At 60.4% G+C, this 16,132-nt stretch overlaps 1 protein-coding gene across 8 annotated transcripts in view; it reads right to left on the reverse strand.

Moving 5' to 3' along the window:
* The window catches only part of Gtf2ird1 (GTF2I repeat domain containing 1), an 81,314-nt gene continuing 65,182 nt past the window's right edge, over positions 1-16,132 (reverse strand). For 5 of the 8 annotated variants that reach the window (XM_046422805.2, XM_046422804.2, XM_058572218.1 and 2 more), the window contains exons 23-27: positions 4,453-4,530; positions 4,073-4,265; positions 3,220-3,257; positions 1,294-1,427; positions 1-230 (exon numbers count right to left, since the gene is read on the reverse strand). In XM_046422805.2, the coding sequence (XP_046278761.1) occupies positions 162-230; positions 1,294-1,427; positions 3,220-3,257; positions 4,073-4,265; positions 4,453-4,530 (512 nt within the window). In that variant the 3' untranslated portion in view covers positions 1-161. Of the gene's footprint in view, positions 231-1,293; positions 1,428-3,219; positions 3,258-4,072; positions 4,266-4,452; positions 4,531-12,088; positions 12,520-16,132 lie in introns of those variants that run through there. The other 3 variants (XM_046422806.2, XM_046422808.2, XM_046422809.2) reach the window with 2 other exon arrangements.

The raw sequence follows: 16,132 nt of genomic DNA on the forward strand, positions 1-16,132 counted from the left end.
TTTTTTTTTTTACTTATTTAAAAAGGCCTTCGCGGCAGGAATATAGTGTAAAAATCATTGGAAAAACTAAAAGGCATCGATACATATCCGAATATACACTTTGTACATAAATTACATTTCCTTTAGTCTTTCTGAGTGAGGTCCTGGGTCAGCTCTGAGGTCTAGTAATTAAGAGGTCCCGGAAGCTGCGTGTTGAGGCCGGCATAGTCCACCATGTACATTGGCCATTGCTAGAGAGAGGGGACAAATGTACCGGGTTAGGACTCCAGGTGATGCAGAGAGGACACCAGACGCTGAGCTCTGCTCCGTCAAGGGCTTCCTATGCCCAATTTATTTTGGGGCCATTGAAGCCCAGAGAGGGGATGTGACCTCTCCAAGGTCACACAGTTCAGCAGTAGCTGAGAAGGTGGGCTGGGGGTCTATGACTTCCCACCTGTGTCCCAGAGACTCCTTGTGTGGACAGTCAGGGGCACGGTGGCAGGGGGCTGAGGAAGCTGTCCTGTCCCTGGGCTGTGTGTGGAGGTGGGAATCCTCTATGGGCATCCAGACATTCAGGCAGGGACAAGGTCAAAGTCTGGACTTCAGGGGCTCCAGTGAAGGGTTGGGGGAGACAGTGTGGTCACGGAACCAAGAAGCCCTAAGGTCATTTTCAAATGTGCTCAAATATCCCCCCCATTAGGACTCAAGATTTATTTTTTCCCCCTGGAACTGGGGATTGAACCCAGGGTGCTCTACCCCTGAGCTGCATCCCAGCCCTTTTGATTTTGTGTTTTGAGGGTCTTGCCAAGTTGAAGAGGCTGGCCTCAAACTTGTGATCCTCCTGCCTCAGCCTCCTGAGTCTCTGGGACTACAGGCCTTCGCCACCGTGCCTGGCTGGACTCAGGGTTGCTAAGCCAGGTGTGTCCCTAATGGGGTTTTCCCTTGGACAGGAGAGACAGATGCGCGTAACACAGTGGCACTGATGGAATTCTGGAGCTGGGCTCTCCATCCAGCATGGGTTGGTCCACCCTTGAATCCTGTTGTCTTCTTCTACACAGCGGGGTGACACCCCCACCTCGAGGAGCCTGCTGAGGCTCGGACAGACCCTGGGTCCTGTCTGTGAGCACTGGCAGGAGGGGCTGTCTCATGGGGGGACAGGCTGAGGCAGCTGCACCGGGAGGCAGGAGGGCCTGCTCAGAGCCCAGAGCCTCCCCGAGGAGCCCCCACCCCACCTCCTGGAGCAGGCAGCCCCGCCCGAGCGAGGGGCAGAGGCCAGAGAGAAGCTTGGCGGAGTCCAGGTCTGTGCAACTTTACCACGAGTGAGATCTGGTTGGTGGGGGCCACAGACTCCGGGTTGGAGGACGAGGAGGAGGACGAGGAGGAGGAGGAGACGGAGTTGCCTTCGGAGACCCGCTTTCTCTTGCGCTTGGGGACGTTGCTGTCTTTGGCTGGGGGGAGAAAGGCTGCTGAGGGGGGATGGTGCGGGTAGGGGGCTTCTCTCAGCCTGGGAGCTCCCTGCAGGAGGCCGGGCTTTCAGGGTCAGGGTCAGCACTGCAGACATCAGCCCGCCCCGTGGTCAAGACTATGCTCCTCTGCAGACCCACCCAGGGCCACTGGCTCCCGCTCTGGCTCCGGCTCCCACCACCTGCCTGCCTGGCTCACCCTGCATCAGCGGCTTCCAGGTCGACCTCCCCAGAGGCTCAGTGCGGGCCCTGGTTCCCCCTCCGGCTCCCCAGAATGCCCAGCTCCCTTCCTGGGGCCAGTACCCGTCCTGCCCGCAGCCTTGGGAGTGCGGTATGAATAGGTCTTGCAGGCAGCTGGGCCTGGTGGCACATGCCTAGAGTCCCAGCTGTTTGGGAGGCTGAGGCAGGAGGATTGCTTGAGCCCAGGAGTTCAGGGCCAGTCTGCATCTTGCGGCGAGACCCATGAGATACTGCACAAAGCTCTCCCCCACCGCCTGTTTTTTGTTGTTGTTGTTGTTATTATTGGGGACTGAACCCAGGGCACTCTCTCCCACTGAGCCACATCCCATCTTTTTTCTTTTTATTTTTTTGGTACCAGGGATTGAATTCAGGGACACTTGACCTCTGAGCCCTATCCCCAGCTCTTTTCTGTATTTTATTAGACAGGGTCTCAATGAGTTGCTTAGCGCCTTGCTAAGTTGCTGAGGCTGGCTTTGAACTCGTGATCCTCTTGCCTCAGCCTCCTGAGCAGCTGTGATCACAGGTGTGTGCCATGGTGCCTGGCTTGTGCACGGCTCTTGGCACAGTGTCTGGCACCCAGCCAATGCTCAGAGACTGGGGACAGGTCCTAATTGTGTGACTACTGAGCTGAAAGCTCCTCTGCACAACAGGTGCACCCCAGTAGAAAGAATCTCTGGGGCACAGAAGCCTAATGTATCAACTTCTCTGAGTCAAAATGGGGGACTTAGCACACAAGGCTAGCACACAGTAGGACTCTAGGTATTTCGTTGCTGCTGGGTAAGTGGATATGCACGTATGAGACTCACAGCAAAGCTTTGTACCTATGTGCTATTGGAGTCTTTTATCTTCCTTTCTTTCTTTTCTTTTCTTTTTTTTTTTTTTAAAGAGAGAGAATTTTTTTAATGTTTATTTTTTAGTTTTCGGCGGACACAACATCTTTGTTTGTATGTGGTGCTGAGGATCGAACCCGGGCCGCACGCATGCCAGGCGAGCGCGCTACCGCTTGAGCCACATCCCCAGCCCTTATCTTCCTTTCTTTTATTGCCAGGCTGAGGATTGAGGCTGGCCTTGAGCGGTGGGACAGGGCTGTACCCCTGAGCACGGTCCTGTGCGCTACAGAATTCGTGTTTGGGGCTTAACCGCATGGGAACCTAAAGGCTGCAGGGGGGATGGGACCCAGGTGCTCTTAATCACCGAGCCACGTCCTCAGCCCTTTTTATGTTTTGAGACAGGGCCTGGCTGAACCGCTGAGGACGGCTTTGAATTTGTGATCCGCCTGCCTCAGCCTCAGGATACAGTCACTGGGATTATGGAGATGGAAAAATATCAGGTGCCACCATGGGTCTCTCGGTGTAGTGGCACCGGTGGCCTAAAGATCCCTCCCCAGGCCACCACATCCTCCTGAGGCACTGCCTCTGCCTGAGAGCAGCTCCCCTATCACTAGATACTGCCACCTGTGTCTGCTGGCAGACAACTAAGTTCTCTGGACTCTGGTCCCCCTGAGGCAGAAGGGTGGCCGCCTCAGCCTCCAACTCACCTGGCACCTTGGCATCGTTGCAGAGTTCTGCAAAAGGCCTGGAAAAGAAAGGGATGAGGTGGGGTCAGAAATGAGGCGCCCCCTCCTCACCTGCTCCCTGAACATGAGCTACAGCCTCTGCGGTCCTCACACTCGAGCCTGCTGGGATGTCATGTGCTGCCACAGGCCCAAAGCAACAGGACCAAGTGACCAGGCACCGCAATCTCTAAAACCCTGAGCCAGCTGGGTGCACTGGCGCATGCCTGTCATCCCAGAGGTCTTGGGAGGCAGGAGGATCCCAAGTTCAAGGCCAGCCTCAGCAACTTAGCAAGGCTGTGTCTCAAAATTATAAAAACAACAATAAAAAACAGCTGGGATGTAGCTCAGCAGCAGAACACCCCAACATTCAATCCTCAGTACCACAAAAACACCAAAACCCAAATATGCTCACCCCAAAAATGTACCACAGTGTTGCCCGTGCTAGGAAAACTGTAGGTCTCTGTTTCCTTGTTCTAATTCTCAACTTGGCCACCTGTGCGGGCAGGTATTTATTTTTGGCACTGGGGATCTACCCTTGAGCCATGCCCCCAGCCTCTTACATTTCTAATTTTGAGACAGGGTCTCACTAAGTTTCTTAGGCCTCGCTAAGTTGCTGAGGCTGGCCTTGAACTTGCGATCCTCCTGCCTCAGCCTCTGGGGTCACTGGCATTACAGGTGTGCGCCACTGTACCTGGTGGCATGTACTGCTTTTAAATCTGAAAACTGTCAAATAAATGATTTTTGGCTTCTGGCCTTTTGATCAGGGACCCCCAACCCTGGTGGGGCTGGTCTCCACGAGTCCCCTCTCCCACGGCCCCTGGTGCCGATCACTCACTGGAGCTGGTTGATGATGACCATGCGCACATGTTCCCGGGCCTTCAGGATCTTCTCCAGCCGGTGGATGTCATAGGTGTTGGGGTTCCGGAAAGGGATGTCATCGGGCAGGCCCGTGACCTCCACAGCGTCTGGGCTGTCTCGGATCAGCTTGTAAGGAACCAGCACCGGGCGGTTCAGGCCCAGGGCCTCCCCTGGAGGGTGAGGGGGACAGTGGTCTCTGGTCACATCTCTAGGGGGAGGGCTCAGCTGCCATCTCACCCCAGGAAGGTGTCACAGTCAATAAACTCGCAGGGCCAATGAGGGCAGATCTGTCTGGGTGGGCTGTAGGGGGTGCCCAGGGCTGGCCTGCAGACCCGCATGGCCGCAGGGGACACTGACCGTACTTTTCGTTGAAGAGCTCCTTCACCTGCTCCCGGAGGATCACCTTCTCCCCGAGCCTGTTGGCGTCATCCTCATCTGCCGAGGAAGACGGGGGGCTTGAGGGTCCCCACAGGCCTCTCCTGCGAGGGGCCCCTGGCCTGTGTCTCTGGGCTCCCCCCGTGCACCCCACACTTCCCAAGCAGCACCCTCAGATCAGAGGAGGCACAGCCCAGGGTGACGCCAGGGGTGTCACTAGTCACAGCCTCTCCAGGTGCAACAGAGACTCTTAGGATGTGACATAGGAAGGGAATTGGGGTGACCGCCCCTTCTGCAGGTCTGAGGTGGCCCCCAGGACTATCAGGATGGGTGGGGAGAGGCTGAAGGGTGACCCTGACCTGGAGTGGCCCACGGGGAGGTGCCCGATAGCCCAGCCTGGGCCAGCGCCTGGTGACACCTGTGAACGTCCTGGAGGAGACGGGCATGGGCACCCCGGCCACCTTGCCCAGGCCTGAGTGGGAGCCACCTCTGGGGTCTCCACAAGGTCCTTGCGCAGCCCCTCCTGGCTGCCTGGACGTGCCCTTCCTGTGCTCCTTGACCTAGAGGAGTCCCTGGTGTTGGGCCAGGGCCCTGGCCATGGGGACAGAGGGACAGGCGGGCCTCTGCAGGGAGACAACTCCTGCTCTGACCTTGGGGACCCAGTTCTGTTGAGGAGCTGACCCAGGCTGCGGGTCCCAGGCCGGGCTCCACCTGCCCGTCAGACCCGCCTGGGGGCCTGGTCTGTCCACATGCACTCCCCCATGGGGGGCTTAACGCATGGCGCTGGGCATTGGCTCGGCCTGACCCCCCTTCCCAGAGTCCCCTCAACGGCTGCTGAGTCCCCGACGCCTACTGTAAGTGTCAGTTGTCCCAGACAACCCCTCCCCATGTCCCCACCTCAGAGGACTATGTCCTCCTCAGATGCACCAAGACCCCTGGCTCAGCACCCCAGGCCCCCCTCCCAATGGCCTTCAGGACCCCGATATGGTAAGAACCAGCCTGATCCTTCCCCAGACCCAGGCAGGGACCAGATGGGCTCTGGGTGAAGGGCCTGCAGCAGAGTCTTTCCTCCTGTCCCCTGCCACCGAGGATCCCTGTGGTGGCAGACATGGCAGCACCCACACAGGACAGGGAAAGATGGCCGGGACTGCAAACCCATGTGTGCCAAGCCTATCACAGCCGAGGAAACGGGCTCAGTGAGGTTGACTGGCCCAAGGTCACCCAGCTACAAAGTGACAGTGCCAGTCCATCTGCCTGACCTCGGAGCCCTGGTCTTTCCACTCCCTCACAAGCCTTGGGTCCCAGGAGTCTGCTCCCCCATGGAGAGGCGTGGTCTGTGGGGTGTCCTGTGACCCCTGCCCACCACCCACAGCTCGACCTCGAAAGGAAATGGGCGGGACCCCCAAGACAGGGCCCTCTGAGCCGAGGCCTCTGTGGTCACCAAGCAAGGACAGGGGTGGCTGCCTTGTGCACACAGGGTGCAGCAGACCTGACCTGGCCCTGTGGCCCGAGGGCGGTGTGGACAGAGAGGCTAAGATGGAGTCCTGAGATGGAGACCTGAGCCGCACTGTCCTGGGCTGGACACCCAGCTGTGGAGGGCCAGGACTCAGTCAGAGCTGGCCCATGTCATTCCCCAGGGATGTTTCTACAGCGCCATTCAAGCTGGACAGGGTGCTGTCCCTGGGGACCTAGCAGGGGACGTGGTGTGAGGTGACCCCAAAGCTTCTGTGTGAGACAGTACAAGAAAGTTCAGAGGCGAGCCACTGGGTGGTGACATCCTTGGCCCCTCAGCGTGTCAAGCCTGTGGGGGATTAGCTGGGTGGTGACTGCAGACGGGGGTGTGGCCAGAGGAGCCCTGTCCCTCTGCTTCCTGATGCCACGTCCCCAGCTGCTCCCCTCTGCCACCCTCTTCTGCCACAATGTTCCTTCTGACCTCGAGGCCAGTGCGCTGGGGCCAGTGCTGTGTGCGGACGGAGTATTCTGTCCAGCACCAGTGAATCCGATCGTACCCATTTGGAAGATATTTCCGTACCGTACATTCCCCTGCTTGTTCCCAAAGTGCTCAGAAATAAAGCTTTTTCTTTGCTCTTTAGCTTAGGGCAACTTCAACATCGGACACCGTGAGCCCCGAGTGAACTTTTCCTCCTCCAAAATTGTCCTCGTCAGGCCTTTTGGTCCTGGCGATAGAAAAGCTGACCCCAACTGCCCACACCCAGCCCTGCCCTTGCGTGCTGTGGGACACCTAGTTGCCTTAGGAGATGGCAGTCGGGTCTGCCAACTGCCACTAGGTGGCCGACAGGAGCAAGTGGCAGGGGCCTGACCCAGCTGGGGGCCAGAGATGGGTTCTCAGAGGTGACAGCCACAAGGGACCCGAGGAACTGGGCTGCAGCCTCACCGCACGCTGAGACTCCTCACTGGGACTTCGGAAGCGGGTGTGAGGCATAAGAGGCACCAGGAGCCCTGGGGTCCTGTGGATGCTTGGCTCAAGATGCCCCAGAGGAAGCCTCCCCTGCTTCCTGGGGGGCCTGGCCCTGGGCTGGGATGAGCACTTGCTCAGCACGCAGGGGCCCCCGCTGGCCGTGAACCTGGGAGCCTCCTGTCTCAGCCTCCCAAGGAGCTGGGATCACAGGTGGGGCCACTGAGCCCAGCAAGATTTTTCTTAAGGGGTGAGTTTTGGAGCGAAATGGGGCAGGGAAGGCTGGAGAGGGGGAGGAGACCCTGCCCTCTGGGAACTCGAGGCCACTCCTTGGGCAGTGCGGGCAAAGGAGGGAGCAGCTCTGGGAGGAACCCTGACCACAGATGGGCACCCTCTCCAGCCCCGGGACCCGCCCTCCCTGCTGAACAGGGGGAAGGGCAACTTGGGGAAGGGAGGTGCCCAGCAGCGTGGCCTTTCCTGATGTGAACTGTGGCCACTGCCTGTGACGGAGGTGGCTTGCCCCCATGCCTTGGTCAGCCTGCGGGAGGAGCCGAGATCCCTGCAGATCCAGATGGCCCAGCCAGTGGGTTCTGTGGCCGGGAGTGGCCCTTCCCCACAACCAGGCCGTGGCACACCCATTGTCTGGACTGTGGCTATCACCAGGAAGCCTGGGGCTGTTGTGGGCAGCAGTAGCCAGGACTGGGCAGGCTGTGCCTCTGGGTCTGCTCACAGGCAAGACAAAGATCAGGGAACCCAGGACCTGCCGGGGACACCGCAGGGTGGCCACAGCCCGAGGACCTCCGAGACTCTGGCTGCCCAGGTTCAAATCCCGCCTCTGTCCTCAGCTGTGACCCTGGGCAAGTCCCTCTCACAGTCTTGTCTGTAGCAGTGACAGCAGCAGGGCCTGTGAGCAGGCACAGAAACGCCCAGCCGGCAGGTCAGGGCAGCGGTGGCCGCTCTTCCAGGCACGTTAGCAGGCCTAGGCCACAGGGGAGGTGAAGGGTGTGTCCTGCCTGAAGGGGGTCTTCAGGGCCAGCGATGAGGAGGGTCCCTGGCCCAGGACAGACAGCAAGACGACCCTGAGTCTAACCCTAATGTTGAGTGGGACTTGGAAGGTCACTCAACCTCTCTGGGCCTCAGTGTCCATATCTTCCAGGGGGAATCCTGGCCCGTTGCAGGATCTAGTATCACATGCAGAAGAGCACTACGAAAGTTTCAGATCCCTGCCACCAGTCAGGATGTCCCTGCTGTCCTTAGTTCCAGGCCTCAATCCTCCTATAGTCCCAGGAAGGTAAATTTCACAAATGAAAATTTTCTAGGCCTCTGAAGTTCGCTCTCAAGCTCCCTGGGGCTGTAAGGAAAGACGTCAAGATGCACCGCACGCCCCCTGCTCACGGTGCACTGGTGTGGAGGGGTTCTCAGACCTGCTCCTGAGAGCCTTCACCAAGTCCCTTGAAACTGTCCCTTCTCTGGGTCCCCAGGGCTCTTCTCAACCCCTCAGGGCCCAGACACACCAGAGCTATCAAGTCCCCGAGTCCAAGACTGTAGTGGGGGGCTGCTGGGGTGGCACTCATGCCGCCCTTTCACAGAGCACTTAGAAGCCTGTGGGTGGGACGGGCTCAGAGCCAGGACAGGCAGGAGCGGGCCCTGGTGCCCCCCATGCCCACGTGCAGCCCACACTCTCCCGGGGCCTTCCTGCCTGGGGCTGGGGTGCCAGTTAGATGAGGCACCAGAGGGTGGCTCAGCCCTGGGCCCCACCTCTCCTCGGGTGGGGCTCAGGACAATCGGAGGCCACATGGGAGACATCTGCCCCCCACCTCCGTCATGGTCGCCTGGTGGTGCCCACCGCCAAACAGCAACCTGGGGAAGCTGCAAGCGCCCTGTCACCTGGCCTGCAGCCTCTGCCCACAGGAGTGAGGCCAGCCAGCCTGGGAGGACCGGGGTCTGCTCTGGTTTTCTGAGCTGTTGCTTCATGTGCGGTGGGGACAGGAGAGGGCACAGATCCCAGGACAGGGGCTGCTGCACACTGGCCCTGGCACTTGGGATGTGGCTCACGACCACCCGCTGGGCCTCGCTGTCCTTTGGACACCAGGGGATCTGCCAGTTCTGACTCCACGCTGGGTGGTGCAGACAGGATCAGGAGCACCACCAGGGGGTGCTGTTGTCCCCAGCCCCTGGGGAGTCCAGGGCCTGAAGACCCCATTATGGTCCCCATGCCCAAGTGACCTGGTCATGATAGCAAATCAGGGTTACACAACACGCCTTCAGACTCCTGACCACCCATAAGGATGGGCCACCTGCCCCAATGGACAGATGGTGACAGGCGTGCACCGCGGTCCCGGCTTATTCAGCCTTAGAGAACCTTCTACGTGTGAGGCCTCTGCTAAGTCCAAAGGGAACTTGGGGTGTGGTGTCCAGCTGGGAGACGGGTCAGCAGACTGACACTCACCCTTCAGCAGGACACAGGCACTGAGGTGGAGCCTGGGCAGGCTTTGGGGGGTGACGGGTGAGGTCCTGGGCTCGGGTGGACTGGAAGCCAGCATCGCGGCTATTCTGCTGGGACCCCGGGCCCAGGGAGCAGGTGTGTGCACAGGGTGGCCGTCTAGGTGTGCGCTGGGCACCCACAAGCAGGTGCACTGGTGAGCCCCGCGCGGAGCGTGAGTGATGGGTAGCCCTGCTCGGGCTAAGCGTCTCTGTGCACACGCACACAGCCAGCCTGTGACAGGACCCTGCACACCTCCTTCCTCCCTGCGCCTCTCCTGGGTCCCTGCTCCTGCTCTCACCGGTCACTCCAGAGACCTCAGCTGGAAGAGTTTGGAGGGAGCTACTTCTAAGATGGAGGCCAGAAGGAGGAGGTCTCTAAAGCTGGACAAGGAAAGGACATGGACCCCCAGCCCCATCCACCAGGAGGAGGCAGCCCAGCCTGACTTCAGCCTCCTGAGACTAGCGCTGGACTTCTGGCCTCTGAACCAGAAGGTAGCACACAGATGTCTTAAGCCACTAAGTCCAGTTGGCCACCACAATGGGCCACTTTCACAGAGAAACGTCCTGAAGGTCCAGCCTACAGCCCAGCCTCCCTGTGCCTACCACCTGCCAAACAGCTCTCGGTGCATCCACCCGGCTCGGCGTCCCCTTGCTGAAGTCCACTGAGGGCCCCGATATTTAGGGGACAAAGCTCACTGCCCCCCGCCAAACAGGGCCTCGCTGAGGGACCAGTTTCCCACTCTCCTCCCTGAAGCGGGGTCTCCCTGTGCTGCCCAGGCCGGCCCTGATGCCCGGCTCAAGCCACCCCCCTGCCTCAGCCTCCTGAAGAACTGGGCTCGAAGGCGCGGAGCCCCACACCTGGCCAAGGCGTCCCCATGCTGCCTGCCAAATTCCTTCTGGCCTTCCCTGTCCCATCCCAGGTCCCCGCAGAAAGGTCACGGAAAACTCAGCTTCACGGGGCCAATAACAGGGACTTGGGGTGCCCTGACTTCACGGGTCACAGCGGGTATCTCTGTTCCCTCTCCACTCTGTGTGGCAGCGGCAGCCCTAGGCAGGGGACTGTGTCTTCTGTCACCAAGGAGCAGCACCCACCGACCTGTAGGACACTAACCAGCCTCTGGGTGCCGGGCCCTACATACTCCATCACGGTTTAGATGTGCGGTGGCCCCAGAAGCTCCTGTGGGACAGTGGAGTCATAACTGGGTGGTGACTGGAGCAGGTGGGGTGTGGCTGGAAGAGGTGGCCCCTAGGGGTGGCCTTGCCCTGCCTCACCCTGGGCCCAGACAATGGACCTGGCTGTACATGGACTGAGCCCCCCCAAAACGTCCTTTCCTCTAATTGTTCTTGTTGTGTCTTTCAGTCACAGTGTGAAAGAGCTGACTGGGACATTCCCGGGTGACCTCACTGTCCCAGGGCTTTAAACACCAGGTCCGAGCTCGGGAATCTAGTTACGCCTCTGGCTGTGGCTGCTCCCCTGGACCCCAGCTTCTGCCCTGAGAGCTCCTCCTCCGGCCAGAAGCGTGCTGGCCCTGGCTGCCCCCACAGCCCGCATCAGCAAATTCTTTGGGCTTTAGCTACAAAAGACACCCAGAGTCAGGGACTGCCCGACAGCAACTGCTCTTAGCCCTGCCTGTCCTGGGCCCCACAGCCAGGGGGCTCCTCTCAACCCTGAGTGGGGGAGCCTGCCCGCGCCCCCTGCCCAGAGCTGCACTGGCTCGCAAGTCGCAAGTCCCAAGCCGGCCCTTCCTCGGCTCACACACCATCTTCCCTCCTGTTCTTGCCTCATCTCTGGCAATTTCCCCTGATCTTTCTTCAACACTTGGCAGGTGACCCCAGGGCCTTTGCAGAGGGGCCTTCTCCGCCTGCAATGCTTTTCCCTGCTCCCTGGTCAGCGCTGCTTCCTTCAGGCTTCTACTCTGGGGCGACTCCTGGGCCACCACCTGCCTAGGCCTGGGGTTCAGCGCCGTGTAGAACACATGTGTGAGGCCCCGGGTTCGACCCAGCGCTGCCGGGAGACGGAGCGCCTCAAGCCCCGCCCTCACCAGAGCATGTCCACAGCACTTCCGGCTTTGCAGATTGTCCCTTTATGTCCCCATCAGGAGGTGAGCCCCATGACGCAGGTTTTTACTTTTGTTTCTTTCTTTCTTTTTTAAAATCAGTGTCAATCAAGAGGCCAGCCCCGGACACCAGGACCTGGCCCGGTGTCTCTGTTGCTCACAGACAGTGTGACTGTGCCTGTGCTGGCCCCCTGCTGGCCAGTCCCCATGGCACTTACAGAGATTGGGCTGTGTCCCCATCCCTACCTTCTGTTCTGCCACCTGAGTGTCCCCCACCCCACCCTGTGGGCTTCCACCATTTGACAAGACCTGCATGGGCCAGGTGCCTGGTGACCGCAGCACCACGCGCTGACCTCAGTACAGCCCAGCCCAGGTGGAAGGACCAGGCTGTTCCGGTGGCCTGGACCACCCTCACTGCCTGTCCTAGCTGAGCACCCTCCCCGCGTCCCTGGGATCCACCTACGGCGCCCACTCTATGCAGGGCAGGGCGTGTCTGCCCACAGAGGCCTCTCAGCCCCGCCCAGCAGATGCCAGCTTTCCCTGGGAAGGCAGAAGGGGATCATTACCGGGGCCTAATTAACAAAGCACAGCAGAGATAATTAAGTAGAGAAACAGGCTGGCGCTGGAGCCGGGTATCTTTAGAAACCCGAGGAAGGACATCTTTAGAAATCCGAGGAAGGACGGTTTTATTTTGAGCTCTCAAGATGACAGAGTTGCAAGGGTGGAGAGGGGTGGGGACGTCGGGGAAGGGAGGCAGGCCCTGAGGGGTGAGTGCCCGAGTGACTAGGGACATGGAAAGGACTCGGGTCTCCAACAACAGGAGAGAGGTGGGAGGAATCACAGAGGGTGTTCCTGTTCCAGGGGACCCTGAGGAAATGGAGGCCCAGTGGAATTAACTTATCCAAGATCAGAGACAGTAAGTTAACTTATCCAAGATCATAGCTAGAAAGTTAACTTATCCATATTCACAGGCAGTAAGTCAACTTATCCAAGATCATACAGGTCGGAAATGGTAGAAAAAAGTCCTGAGGGGGTAAAAGTGACCTGTTCCTGCTGCTGACACTGTCCAACCCCTCTCTATGCACACAGCACCTGCGGATGACAGGAGACCCCACAGAGAGAGGCCTAGCAGCAGCTCTGGGGCCCTGTCCACCTGGGTCCCAGGACCACAGCCCTCGCTGGGTAGGCCTTTCGCCACAGCTGAGCTGCTCCAGCCGGGCCCCAGAGCATGCTGGAGGCCTGAGCTGCGCAGAGTGAAGTGGCCATCTTAGCAGCTCGTGATCCGACCCTGCCTTCAACTGAAACTTAGTGGGACGTTCCGAGTGAACCACAGGGACATCCTCAATCAAGCTGGGGCCCGCGGGCTGCTCAGGCTCGGGGAGCTGCGGGGACGTCAGCGCAAGAGCTTGCCAAGGCCGGGTCTGCAGGGTCCAGTCCACGCTGCAAAGCCGGGCCTTCCAGGCCCTCCACGCTCAGCCTGGCCGCCTCTCGCCTCCCACCTGCTGAGCGCCACTGCCCCTCCCCCTCTGGCCGTGATGGGAGCCCAGGGAGGCCCTGGGGTGGGCACGGGGTTCCCGCAGTGTCCCCCACTGTCTGACGAGGTCGCAGAGGCTCAGGCAGGCAAACTGACTTGCCGGAGTCACACAGCAAGTCGGCAGCTCTGCTCTGCCTCTGAGGTCCCCGTGCTCTGGGAGGGGCTTCCCGAGACTGTCACTCAGGCTAGCAGGTTCCCAAACAGGGAGAGGAGCAGCCTGCCACTGCAGGGGGAGTGGGTCCCACCCCAGCCCTTCCCCCAGACTGGCCCCGAGGAGAGCCACCATGGGTAGGGACCTCAGGCTCAGACACAGGCAGGAAGAGCCCTTCTGTCCCCACCTGCAGGGAGCCCTGTCGGAAATGGCCTCCCTAGTGAGTGCCTGCCCCAGCTTGGCTTAAATGCCTCGAGTGACGGGGAGCTTACTATCTTTCATGGCTTTTAAAAAAGTTTTTTTTTTTTTAAATAAAAAAAAAAAATTGTTTTTGATACTGGTGATGAGACCCAGGGTGCTCTACCGCTGAGCCACATCCCAGGCCTCTCTGCATCTTCTTTAGCTGAGCTGCTGAGGCTGCCTTTGACCTCGCAGTCCTCCTGCCTTGGCTTCCCCAGCCGCAAGGATCACAGATGAGCGCCCCCTGCGCCTGGCTACCCCCATGTTCTTGGCTCGGTTCCCCTGACCCACAAACTCTGCGCTGGCTCTGTTCCTCAGGGTGGCCACTGCCCCCACCCCATGGCCACCCTGACTGCGTCAACCACCACTCGGACCCCACCAGCTGCACCCATGTCCCCAGGTGTCTCCCAGGCCTGCAGACCCTGCCTTGAGGACCAGTACCACCTTCACCCTTCTGGAAGTTTCCACCCTCCTCCCGTCTGGCTTCCCCTCACCAGAGACCTACTGCCCACTGCCGCTGCCCACCACCCTCCCTTGGCTCCAGTGCCCAGATCTTCCTTCTCTAGCCTACCACGGTAACCGCAAGACCATGAAAACCTCCTGATGTCATGTGGGTGGCTGAAAAACCCCTCAATGCCACAAAATCAAGCCTGTTGTCAGCCTGGCCGGCCTGGCCTTCCGGTCAAGGCCCCGTGTGATTCTGGCCGCAGCTCTGCTAACTCTGCCCCCTGCTGCCCCACGTCCCCAGCGCCCAGGCTCAGGCCACGGAGACTCTGCCTCGCTGTGGCTTGGTTTGCTCAGCTACAGATGGGACCCTTGACAGCACCTCCCCCCCTCCCAGGGGCAGCTGGAGTCTGGGGGAGGCTGGCAGCCCCAGGCCTGGCACCCAGGCACCCGGCAAGTGTGGGGCAGCCAGGGAGGGAGCTTTCCCTGCCAGGATGTGGGTGGCTGGCCCTGGGAGGTGACAGCCCAGACCCTTCCCTGGCCCCAGTGCAGGGGAGAGGGCTGGTCTCTGCAGCAGGCGGCCTCACCCTGGCGTGGAGACCAACCTGCTCCGGCCCCTTCCGGGGACTTCAGCTGCAGACAGACAGGCCTGGGCAGCCCAGACCCCTCCTTGCCTCTCGGTGACCAGCGGTCAAACTTCCCAGGCCCTTTTCTTCTTTCTAGCCCTCATTCCACGGTCTGGTGGCCCTTCCTGGGAAAGATGGCAGTCCCCCGCCCCCGCCCCCGCCCCTAGTGGGCGGCTCCTCCTGCCACCCCCAGCCTCCCCACTATCCCTAGGGGCCATCGCTCCCTCCCGGCCCTGGCTAAAGGCCCTCTGCAGCTCGGTGGCTCCTCTCCCACCCCCACCCGCAGGACACTGCCGCACAGTGACCCAGGCCTCCCCCACCTGTGAGCTGCCCCCTCCATGGTCCCAGGCGTCATGGCCTCCCCTGTGGCGGCATCCCCCTGGGCTTCAGGCCTATGAGGTCCCCTCTCTCCACACCCAGGCGCTGGAGGTCCCGGGGCGCAGGCTTGAACCATGGCTCACACACCCACCGTCAACCAGGTTCATGAGCCAAGTTCACTCGCTATGATGGCTGCCAGCCACGTGTCTCGGGCGGACGGTCCCTGGTTTGCAGGCCTCACTGCCTGCCACTCAGATCTGCTCCTCGTTGTCCCCACCACATGGGGACTTTGTTCCTCTAGTGCTCAGGATGTCTTTCTTCAGCACTGGGGACTGAACCCAGGGTCTCTACCACTGAGCCACACCCACCCTTTTTATTTTTTTATTTAGAGACACGGTCTCACTGAGGTGCTGAGGGCCTCTCTAAGTTGCTGGGGCTTTGAACTCAGGATCCTCCTGCCTCAGCCTCCTGAGTTGTCGGGATTATAGGGCCACTGCACCTGGCTCCTGGGCCATTCTTAATAGTGTCCTCCTACCACCCAAGGGGAAGTCCCCGTTCCCCACACCTCACCCTAGCACCCTGCCCAGCACACCCCCGGCCCCCTGGCTCCACCCTCCTGCCCTGCCCTGGACCTTCAGAGGGCTCCCTGGGCACAGAGGGACCTAGAGGCCAGACGAGGGGCTGTCAGGAGCCCTCCCCCGGCTACTCCCCAAAGCCTGCTGGTCACTCCAAGGGGCTTCTCTGAATGAGCTGCTGCCCACACTCCCGGTGCCTTCCCACAGGAAGGCAGGAGAGAGGCTTCAGGACATGCGTGCGGGGTGAGGGCTCTCAGGCTTCCTCTGCCCCATAGAACAGGGCCGAGGGCTGAACCTGCCCCCGGGGCGAGCATGACCCTTCCTTTCCTGTTGCCAAACCCACTTAAAAATGGGCATAGCCCAGGGCTCTCCTCCTGCAAAAGGGAGCAGACTGGCCGGTGGCGCCTCACTCCCCGCTCTCGCCTGCAGAGGGAGGCCTGGCCATCCTCCCAGGCTGCCCGCGCAGCAGGACCAACGCCAACGGGGCTGAGTCCCACAAGGCGACACCCTGCAGGGGCCGGCCAGCGCTGGGCCGCGATGCGAGCCCCAAGTTAGGAGGACAGAGAGCACAGAGATCTCGCGGTCCCCGGCAGGGCGGTCCCCGGGAAGCCCTGGGAGGCATGTCCAGGACCCTGGCTGGTGCACAGGAGGCTCTGCAAGTGCACCCCGTGATGCCGTCATGATCCTGTGACGGTCACTTCCCGGCCCTGTCCTGCTGTCCCCATCCTGCTTCCTGGGGAAACGCTCATTTCCGCTGTGGCGGCCTGACGGCCTCGGGCTCTGCTCTGGCCTGCCCAGGCCTCAGCAGGCTGGCGCA

This window comes from Marmota monax, unplaced genomic scaffold (genome assembly GCF_021218885.2).
Source record: "Marmota monax isolate L192 unplaced genomic scaffold, Marmota_monax_Labrador192_F-V1.1 WCK01_AAM20220418_F8-fsc00237, whole genome shotgun sequence".
Classification (NCBI taxonomy): Eukaryota; Metazoa; Chordata; class Mammalia; order Rodentia; family Sciuridae; genus Marmota; species Marmota monax.